This window comes from Microchirus variegatus (assembly GCF_963457635.1).
Source record: "Microchirus variegatus genome assembly, chromosome: 7".
NCBI lineage: Eukaryota > Metazoa > Chordata > Actinopteri > Pleuronectiformes > Soleidae > Microchirus > Microchirus variegatus.
The window spans coordinates 13439664-13450946 of NC_139808.1; the positions used below are offsets into that span (position 1 = coordinate 13439664).

An 11283-nucleotide genomic window follows, 5' to 3' on the forward strand; every position below is an offset into this window, starting at 1 on the left:
AAGATAAAGCTGAAGCCAGCGTTCACTTAACTTTGCTTAACTGGGAACCAAACAAGCTGCTCTAAAGCCTAAATCTCACCTATATAAAATATGTTTCAAGAAAGAATCATTAGCTGCCAGGCAACATCCATCTCCTATTCCCCAGTGAAAGTGTAAACATCTTTAATAAATGGTGCTGCCTTCAAACAATGCTAAACCACTTTCCTTATTTTTAGTATTGTATGAACAATGAACTATGGTGACCGTCAGGTACCATAAAAATGAGAAAAGTCCTCCCTAGAGCAAGTATTTGATTTGCCTATATTCAACATGGTAAACGCCTGAAAGAGGAAACACTCCCCATACCATATAAGGTGTAGATCTAACAAAAATACTATATTCCACACACTTTACTTTGAAGGTAAGGTACACGTTTCCTGTACAAACACAAGAGTGGTATCAAACTTCTCATTTAAGTCTCTAGAAAACAAAAAAAATAAAGTGTATTTGCCAAAATGCCAACCGACTCCATATCTTGAAAATGTACCTTTTATACTGCAATATTTCATTAAAAAAATAAATATTCAATCTCTAATAAAATGGCTGAGTTTTGGCTGCTTTTTACTATTTGAAAAGGCAGCCTCAGAGCAGTAAGACATACATGATACGCAGGTTGCAACTGGATTATGGCTTCACTTTCTTTCATTACCACCTTAAAAGCTTACTGGCTGGAGAAAGACCAGGCCAAGACTGGCTTTCAGGGCCATTCTACTGTATATACATACATACATATATATACACACTACTCACAAAAAGTTAGGGATGTTTGGCTTTTGGATTAAATTTCAGATGCAACTAAAATGCACTATAACCTTTACAGGTGCACTTAAGTTAACCTTCTCTAAACTTTTGAATGCACATGTCCAGTTGTTTCAGTACTTGAATAACATGCTGTTCTCTAACAAGGTGATTAACTGCAAACCACTAAAAGTTCTGGGTCAATTATTCAAACAGTCGGCTTCATCATGATGTTCAAATTTTGAAATCATGAGACCAAGACAACACTTTAAATTTGATCAAGTTCTCGAGACATTGAGATTTTTTGTTGTGGTTAGCTCTGGTTTGTGATTAAAGAAATTACCATTGCATCCTTCTACTTAAATGCCCTGCTTTCATGGTAGAATATCATTGTAGCATGAACTTTTCATGGGGATATTCTTGTCAAACATCCCTAACTTTTTGTGAGTAGCGTATGCATGTATATACACACACATTAGAACAGCAACATAGAAGCAGGATTTAAGGTTCAGCGAGGAATATGGCCATACATCATAAGACAATCAGGGTAAAAGTCTTGCTGGATATGGCTAGAGTTAGCCAAGAAAGCAGCTGAAGGCAAGGTTTGACAAAGAAGATAAAAGTTAAACATGCAAGTACTTAGGTTCAAGAGTATAGATTATAAAGTATTAGGACTGAGCAAAAAGCAGGACCGGGAGAACATTGGAAAAGGAACCGATATGAAAACAAAGATGGGTCTTTTTTTGGCAGTGACATCTTTACACAAGGAGGGAATTTCTAAATGGAAACATTCAGCTCACACTGCTCTGTTTGTCCACGTATGAAGCAGATTGTAAACGCTGAGGGTCCAATCCACATGCATACACTGTTGCCATGGAAATTCCTTCCTCCATCGAGCGGGTATGACTGAGGATCCCGAAAAAGCGAGTCGAAAATAATGAATAAGTGCTAACTGAGCAGTGGCATCAGTGTGTACGAGTGCAGTATGGTATCCTCAGGGTGTACATGATAAAATGCTATGAAACAATTGAATGTAATATCCTCTTCCATTAAACCTGGACTGCCAACGTCTCACCAGGTCATTCAGGCCCTTCTCACACACACACACACTTACTTTAGTGAGAGTTCTTTAAAGCACCAGAGTGATGGGGGAATGGCAATGACAATGGCAATAAGCTTCCACGATTCTGTACATGATGTGGGAGCATGAGATGGTGCCTGTATACATGTGTTGGGGGTAGGGGTCAGGCTGTGTTGATGCTGTGGGAGGTAAATTCTACGTCTTTTGAAGATCTGGTGAAATGGGTCCAGGTGTGTTGGTACCATCTGCACTGAGTATAGGGATATGGAACTGCTGGTTGAGGACGGACGGAAACTGGAACAGGTGGGCACCCTGGCGCCGTGTGGCTGGGCTGAGAGGAGCGACTGGACTGAGTGTGCTCCAGAAGTGGATGTTGGACAGCAGGGGACTGGGAGTCAGCAACAGAGTGGGAGTCTGAAGAGAAAGACAAGACAAGACAGACGTACTGTATGTCACTTTCATTCTGGCGTGAACAAAACAGTAGCACAGCTGATCTAAGACTCGTGCACTGATCAAACATATGTTTTAATGTTGTAGCTCATCAGAGCATATACTGTATACAACCGGTATCTGACTGGGTTATGGATATCTAACTGGTTTTAATTCTCCAGATATACTGTGTACACAGATTAGAATGTGACCTATGCTTCTCACAGTGCCGTCTCACGTCTGAGCCTGTGTGTTGATTATCTCAATCCTTTAAGTAAGTAGTACCTTTCAGTTTTGACTGCACTAGGTCTATAATCACACATTGATACTTATTTTTTCCAGTTTTGGCATCATATTAAATATAATGTAGTTTCACGGTTTTGTTTTCTTAACTCTGTGAAAAGATTGGTTAAGTCAACCAGACCTATTTGGGAGCTGGTAATTAAGTATCATTTGGCACAGCATCCTGTGGAGGATAAAGGGGGGAGAAAATGGATGGAAGTATTATTCAAACTTGAGAACTTGAGTTCAGCTGATGGGATTAAAAGGCAATGACAAAAGTGACAGTGACAGAGGAGACATGTCAATCTGAACTGGGGTTAATGTGAATAAACACCCGACTCACGGTGACAGAAGGTCGAATTGAGTCAGATATTATGCACAATAATATTTACAATCATGAGGTCCACAGCCAGGTATTACTACTGCCCCCTGCTGGTCACAGACACTAAATTCTGGTAGGTTCGCTCTTCCATTTCTTGACTGTATTTAACTGAATAATTACCTTTTTTTAAATTGATACATTTTCTCTTTACTAATATATCCTCCCCCTGAAAGTAATGTCCAAGTTTCCACATTAGCTGGCCTCACTTCTTCACCATAATGATGGAAATGTTGTCAAACACAGCCATTCTTATTGACATAAAGAACACATATTTTAATTTTTTTACGATTTGATTTGTTGACCGTTCTTGTCATTAATTACATTTTGTGTCATTAACAACAACATTTTCACATCCTCCCCCAGGGAGGTTTTGTTTTCAGTGTCATCTGTCTGTCTGCAGAATTACACAAAACATTTTCTAGAAATTTAGAGGATGTGTTATGGGACAAAGTAGATCCCATTAATATTTGAGCAAATCCAACTGACCTATGATGAAGCATCGCTGCCTCAACATATGAACAAGGCTGTTACGGTAATAGCAACAATTAAATATAACTATAGTAACAAGGCATGCAACAGGGATAGCCGGCAACACTCATAATTGCACACGACCTAAACTAATCAGACTGGTTTCAGACAGAAACAAGTGCATTTGATTTAGATCGGGGGAATTCCTTCACAGTGACAGCTCAATCTATAAAAAAAAAAAAAAAAGAAAGAAAGAAAACATGGAATCTGGTGCAGGTCTAGATAATTATCAGAATTTTAGTGTTGGAATTTGGCAGAAATATGTATATCTTCTCAACGTTCCTCCTATTTTCTTATAGAGGGAAGAATAAAGCAAGGGTATTAATGTTTTTTGGTCAGTTTCACAGATATAACTGTTCCACTGTAAAAGTTGCTGCTGGAGATTGGATGTTTTGGGCTCTAATTTTGAATAGCACACTTTAGTTATTAAGATTTCTTTCCTATTGTAAAATTTTGTTTATTTTCATTAAAATGTTATTTTGGATAACTGTGACGTTGAGGTAATTAGAATCAGAACAATGCTCTCACCTGTAGCATTGCTGGTGTGAGAGAGGCAGTGGGTAGTGAGGGGCTGCAGAGGTTTGAGGTGGAGAAGTCGGAGGTGGTGACCAACAGAGCTGGTGGGCTGATGTGCAGGATTTTTGGCAGCTTGCGTGCCTTTCCTGAGCTCTGAGTGCTGACTGTGGTGCAGCTGCTCACTGAAGATGAACTGGTTTCAGCATCTACCAAGCTGATCTCATCTCCTGACAGACCGAGGCCACCATCCACCTGGTGCAGAGATGCAGAGAGTGAAATGGCAATTTCTAAACATTTTGTGAGAATATCCAAAGCCATTAGATTAGCAAAGCATGCGTGTTTGACAATAGGCTATATATACAACAATAATGTTGGGTTGTATGTCTGGGTTCAGTGGTTCTGAAACAATGGTAAAACATAATTCAATCAAATAACGTCATATGTTTTTGTGTGTTCCTACCTTCTCTTGTGCCTGAGCATCTGCTGGCTGTGAAGAACCTGACTCGATGTCACTGTCAATCATCAGGTCCTGGGAGGAGTCAGGCACTAAGCTTGGGGACGGACTGGCCGAAGTCAGGTCTGATATGATGAAAGTTGATTCTGATGGACGGGTTTGCTCGAATGTGTACACTGCATGGGATGGCAGGGTGGAGTGTGTGCTGATTTCTTCAACCCTTGGGGGAGGAGCTTGCAGAGAATCCAAGTGATTGGATACCAGGGTCGAATCGATGGCAACCTGAGGAGGCGGTGCTGGTGCTGGCTTTGGAGGGGTGTTTCCAAACTTGATGACGGATGGTAAAGCAGTCGGTTGTTGTAGCTGGCTCTGGACTGTGGCGATGAGCCCTCTCCTTTCAGCCATCTTCTCTGCTGGGTTCTCCATTTTGATGGATCTGAAGAGCTGGCGTCCATTTTGCAGGGAGTTGAGCGTGAAGGAGGTGTACATACCAGAGTGGATGTAGTCATTACGGTTCGACTGTTTGGAGCTTGGGCCCAGAACCCCTGTGCTTCCTCCTACCTTGGTTCTGTCATAAGACTCACCCTCCTGTAAGGTGCTGTCCCTTCTTGTTAGGACAGAAACACCCCCAGCACTGACATCCCCACCCTCTGTTCGTGCAACAACCTCGCCTTTCAGGATGTCAGGATAGGACACAAAGCGATAAACAAACTTCTGACCATTCACCTTCTTTATTATGTTCTGTAAGACACAAGGAAGCAATGACAGAACAAGATGTGTTAGTCTATACCCTTGGTGTATATATCAAAATTAAAAATCTTGGCAGAAACACAGTGAACACAAAAACTAGACTATCACCCATGTACTGTGTCTAACAAGGAGGCACCAGGAATAAAAAATAGAAAAGGGAGACCACAGAAAAGCCTTGCGGGTGGGACAGCTCTGTCCTTCCTGTCTGTACCAAACTGGCAGCCACTAATGCTACAGCCAAACATACCACAGCAGCCCTGCCCAGAACGCCCACAGGGATAGGCAGTGCATCTGCCAAAGCCGCAAGGAGAGTGAGAGACAGACAGCACTCTCCCTCTCCACACATGTTACTAAGCCAAGGACTTTAACCACTCTGGCTGTTTGTGGGAATGAAAATGTTTAGCCCAGGCAACAGTTGGTTAATGGTTGGACTTGCCACATTTCCTTTAAACATTGACTTTGGTTTTTATTTACCTCCAGGTAGCCAAATTAAGACCGTCATTGTCTATGACTGCCCTTATATTATTGGTCATGTTTTAGCACTATGTCTTGTTTCGATCAGGTCCTGTTTAGGTGAGTGCTTTACAACGTCAATACACACTCAGCACTTCCTGTCATTAGTTATATTAAAAGCCTTATGTAATTTTAGTGACATAACAAAGCCTTTATTGTGAACCACTATGTTGTAGATTATGTTACGACAAACTGCAGTTGGCTAGATACACACACATATGTGTAAAAATATATATATAAGAAATATGAGATTATTTCTGATGAGGAAACCAGGACAACAAAATTGTTGAAATATCATGAATATACATGAATATAGTGTACATTAAAGTTAACTATTGCAAACAATTAATGACGCACTTGGGAGTTTAGCCAACCTTATTTTTCTCTTGGTCTGTATTTGAGAGTTCAGCCTTTATGCGTTTGTGTTAACCACACCTCTGGTTAATAACAAATCAAATACAAGGCAGCTCATTTCAACCACGTATAAACAGTACTTGTGAGAACAGGTGAGTCCAGGTGTGTTTACCTTGTCATAGTAGTATCTGAGGGCCCTGCTGAGTTTGTCATAGTTCATGTTGGGCTTATTCTTCCGAGCACCCCACAGCCGGGCCACCTCCTCCGCCTGCAGCAGCTTGAACTCCCCTTCTTCATTGGTCCAGCAGATGAGCTGCTCATTACTGGAATCTAGTAGTAGCTGGAGTAGGAACTGCCAGAGTGTGACAGAGTTGTCCATGTCTCTCACTTTAAAAAAAAAGGAGATAGAGAGGAGGGAAATGCTGTTGACAATGAGAACTGCTAACATCACAACAAAGTGTGAAATATCACCCATGCACAGGGGGATATTTTACACTGCTGTGAGTCACCTCAGTTTATTCAAGTGTGTAAAAATAGGAGACATCTAATGGTGAGACTGTAGACTGCATCAAACAGAGGACTCCTCCATTACCCAAATGTGTCAGGGAACTATGGTGGTTTTTGCATATCAAATATCATGTAAACACTTTTTCACAACCATCTCTTATTTTCTAATCTCCCTACTCTCCAACTCTCTTTGCTATGCTCTCATTCTTCTTTGTTGTTTTATGCTTCAGGTTTATGTACACGTTTATGTTTAAGTATCAAGCTTCCGCTTCAAAATTAACAACAAATGCTCTGGTTGGTTTGTGAATTCAGGCTAATGTAGAAACACTCTGCTTCCATAAAGGGGTTTGCCTTAAATACCTATTAAAAGGCTTCTACAAAGTTTACGAAATCTACGAAAACCTTTTTTTTTTAAAGTGATTTTACACTTAAAATTTTGTTTCTCCCAATTTACTATCCTAAACAAGACACACTGGACTGATTTTTCTCTTCCAGTCATGCAACTAAAGAATAAGTGCAAGCACCAACACTCTGCATGTACAGGCCTAGCAGAAGGGGTAGGAAAACAACTTTATTCTTGGATGCAATATAATTATGTCGTGAATCAATGCAGAAAAGAATCAATAAACAGAAACTAGAGCCTGTTTCTAGTTTCTGTTTACTGCAGCCCTGTTTCCTCTATTTGCATTTCTTAATGATTTCCATTTCAGACATAACTACACATTAATTGGAGGAGTTAATGTATATACATATATAATATAATAATATATAAGTATATACTGTTGAAATTAATGAATGCATTTCCATCTAAATCAGCTGGAGAAGGCACCAATAACCATTTTAAAATCAAACTTTAGCCCTCTAAAGTTCTGTGCATTTTTTTTCCAAAACAAGAGTTAATAATCTACTGTCGGTAAGATCAATGTACCATGTGTGCCAGTCTTAACAACATTCCTCTGTATTGATTATTAAAAGCGTTATGTTTTAACCTGCGGAGCAAATGAGGAGAATCATGGACATCATCATTTCCTTTAACAGTCTGATGGATAATACATTATGAGGAGAAATCTGGTATAATTGCTATAACTTGTAATTTAACAGCCTATGAATAGGAGGCTGCTTTACAAGACCAGGTGCACCTTCTCCAACAAACTCTGTTTCCTCATGTGGTTCCCACATTTCACGGTAAAAACCATCACAGACCCTGATGAATAAACCCAGGAGTGTTTTTATTAACAGCTGGATCAAGTCAAAGATCTTTCAGGTATTTTCCTTCAGGGGAAATTCTGATGCCCAGTATGTATGGACTATGGAGAGTGTGCAACAAAAAAAGTTTCACTGAAGAATAGTGACCCTGTCCACAAAAGTGACTATTACACACCGTGCCGGTGGGCCCTGTTCATAGATGGTTCTTTATCACGTCTAGAACTTAAATTAGAGAAAATTATTGTGCCAGATTAAGTTTGTGTCAGTAGAACCTGCAAAGAGGCTTTGAAAAACGTATGTGGTCAGTGATTACATCATATTAGGGTTTATTTTTAATTAAGAATATTATAGATATGTAAAAATTGGTGGTTCCACTTTATTACATTTGAGTATCTTCTGGTTGTTTAAAGAGTATTCTGTGAATTGAGACTATTTGGACTATTGGTCTGAAGATCCAAAGTATTTTAGGTAAAATTGTGTTAATTGGTGACAGTCTAGTGTAGAGTAATCTGTAATTTATGGCTGCAACAATTAATTATTCATCAATTCTGAACCCATTACAACATTAATCATCAACTATTTTGATAATTTGTAAAGCAATTACCAAAATCTTGATAAAGCAATACATTTGATGGTGTCAACCTTTGTGATATTTTATGGACCAAACAACTAATCGATAAATTCAGAATGATCATTGCTAACACTTTGAGCATTTATCTCTCTTTCACTCAGGAGAAAGCGCACCGTCTGTTTTTGTACAAGTCAGACAGCAAACTCCACAAACCAAATTATATTTGAATATTTTTCTGACATGCTTTCATTATGCCTCACTAGCAGTTAGTTGCTAGTTAAATGTGGGTTGTCGACAGGATGTTTTTTTCCCCAGTGAACTCCACATGTGAAACTCTTTCTGATGTTTTAAGGGTCTTTGCAGGTTTTTCAGCATGATATCCTATGCAGAGATTAAAGGCTATGAACATTAGTGGTACACACACACACAGGTGTTTTCACTTGAGAGTAGACCTTCTCTTGGCTCTGTGTGGGCACGTACAGAGCTGTGCTTAATTTGACATCTGCCTGACCAATTTGTTGGACTGCAAAATCCTATAATATTTCAAGAAGTCAGATCAGACAAAAAAATAAAAAATATCTGTTCCATCTATCGACTAAAGGACCCCCACCAAAGTCTGTACAAGGAACAACAAACCAATCACCACTCCTGCAAGTCAGTGTAAAGTTTTACATAATTTACCTAATTTCCAAGGCTCACTACTAAAGGTTCACATAATAAGATATTGTCCAGTAAAAAGGGGCAGGTTCATCTTTTCAACAGGGGAAATATTTGTTGCAGATAAAACAATGAACCACTATCTTTAGTAGAGCCACTGCTTTCAGAACATCATCAGTGATCTTTGCCCTGCTGTCTCTGTCTGCATTCTGACAGCCAGTAGTTTTCTGAGAGGTGACGGAGGAGTTGTTTCATCGTTTAGAGAACTGGCCTGGTTTTTTTTTTCTTTCTAGAAACTAGATGCACAGCAGGCACCAATGCTCAGTATCTCAACAGTCTGTCTTATAAGACTGAGTCACAACATAGCCATATCTGATTTGTCACACCAATATCATATGACCTAATTCCAAAAGTTTTTTGTTTTTTTTTACAGTGGCAACCACCACTCACCACCATCATTTAACATGAAATTTATTAGTAATTTCTATCCTTGTTGTATTTAATATTTGAATAATCTGCAACAATTTACATATATAAAACAGAAATCTGACCACACATTCAATGTCAGTAATCAGCGCTTTATATTTGATGACACTTTATGCTACACTTAGATTTTGGCCACAGAGATCACAACTTCTTGTGGTCGCAAAAAGTACAGTAGGGATGCCTTTAATAACGTCTTTTTAAGTAAACATCCAAGCCAAGAGTCCCACAAAAGCACCTCATACATAATGCAACTCATTCAAGCAAAGTGTTTTCCCACTGTAAGATATATAACCAAGTTGTTATGTTTGCATAATTCTTGCATAAAGGCTTATGTCAGACCAGTTAACTATTGTCTGATTGTCAAAATCCCAGTTCAACAGTGCAGTGTTGCTGGTTGTTAAATGTCTTCATCTTCATCATACTGCATCATCAAGAATACTTGTGATCAAAGACATTCAACAACACCCATAGCCACCTATCAAGGGCTGCCTCCCACATGGCAGATGTCTTGGCAGGGTTCAAATGTCTCGATCATTTGCTTACGATGTCATTGCTGTGCCTGTTCTCGTCTTCTGAATTGCTGAAGCTAACAATCGACTGCAGTGATCGCTCTCTATTAGTGACAAACAGCAACTCAACATGCTGAATTAGAAAAAAGGGCCAACTGTGCCAGACATACAAGGACTATGGATGGCCATAACGAAGGTGTGTCGCAGGCCATTCAACCCAGTTTTTATCATTTCACACACTTAAGTTGTTCACAAGATGACACACGTTTCATAACTCATGCCACATTTGTTGCTGTGTTTACATGTGGAGTTTTTGTTATAGACAGACTACGACTTCTTGTCTTCTCCCCATTCCATGCGCCAATGTGTTTAAGCTTCTCATTAGGAAGAGTAAATCTGCCCTGACTCATCCAGACCTGCTGGGTTGGAGACACACCCCCCCACACACACAATCTGTCCCAATCATGCTAAAACCGGCGATAGTGGTGGGGAGGAAAAATAGGACAGTATAATCTGCAGCCAGGGGAGGGTAAAGATTACCAGGGACGTTATGTAACGCCCGGCACTAGCAGCAAATGTCACCTGGGAAGCAATGAAATAACGTCAGTTAGGTCAAATCATCAAAATACAGGGTTCCTTCATGTGCCGCGAACGCTAGGACTGAAGGGACAAGTCTGTGGATGCACCCACGCAGAGCAAACATAAAAGACCACTTGTTGATATGGATAATGTTAGTTTCGTTAAGCTCAGCATTAGCAAACACGGTCAAGCGCAAAAAAGTCGCAGCGAGGAGCTCACATACCACTGTCGTTTGTGTAAACACTCGCTGGGACGGGACAAATCGAGGCACACATATCTGGGTGCTAACTGTAAGTTAGCGCATAGCTAGCGTCACTTTAGCTTGCGTGCTAACATTACCTCGCTCGCAGAGCCCGCTGAATGTCCAAGTCGTCGAGCCGCGTCCGAGTGTCCCCAAAACATTGCGGGGAAACCTCTTACGCCGTCATAGCTCAGGAAACACGTCTCAGGCCGAGTGTCAAGCAAATACATGGACGTTAAATACATTTAAGTGCGTTTGGTGGCTTGGACAGACGATGTAACCTCAGAACAGGAAATTATGCTGCATTCAATGTTCCTCGTACACGTCAAAACGGAGAGCAGTGTCACTGTTTGTGCGTTTATAGCGCAAGTGTGCATGATTATTATAATAATAATTATTACTATTATTATGATTAAATACAAAGTGAGAGAACATATCATTCAATTATGTTTAAATATTGT

The 11283-nt window shown here is 40.0% G+C and overlaps 1 protein-coding gene across 1 annotated transcript; it reads right to left on the reverse strand.

The window, feature by feature from the left end:
• Positions 1–413: 413 nt before the first annotated feature.
• elk4 (ETS transcription factor ELK4) lies at positions 414–11072 on the reverse strand. Its single transcript, XM_083892082.1, has 5 exons — positions 10921–11072; positions 6239–6453; positions 4456–5190; positions 4008–4247; positions 414–2272 (listed from the first exon to the last, which is right to left on the reverse strand). The coding sequence occupies exons 2-5, from the start codon at positions 6443–6445 to the stop codon at positions 2054–2056; spliced, it is 1401 nt and encodes a 466-aa protein (XP_083748208.1). The 5' UTR covers positions 6446–6453; positions 10921–11072; the 3' UTR covers positions 414–2053.
• Between the last annotated feature and the right edge of the window lie 211 nt (positions 11073–11283).

What these genes read in the sequence shown, in the direction of transcription:
- elk4 (XM_083892082.1), bottom strand. Translation starts at nt 6,445, where the DNA reads ATGGACAACTCTGTCACACTCTGGCAGTTCCTACTCCAGCTACTACTA. An exon ending in TCAGATACTACTATGACAAG is followed by an intron (nt 5,191 to 6,238) that starts GTAAACACACCT and finishes TGTGTCTTACAG; the next exon opens with AACATAATAAAGAAGGTGAA. An exon ending in ATGCTCAGGCACAAGAGAAG is followed by an intron (nt 4,248 to 4,455) that starts GTAGGAACACAC and finishes TCTCTGCACCAG; the next exon opens with GTGGATGGTGGCCTCGGTCT.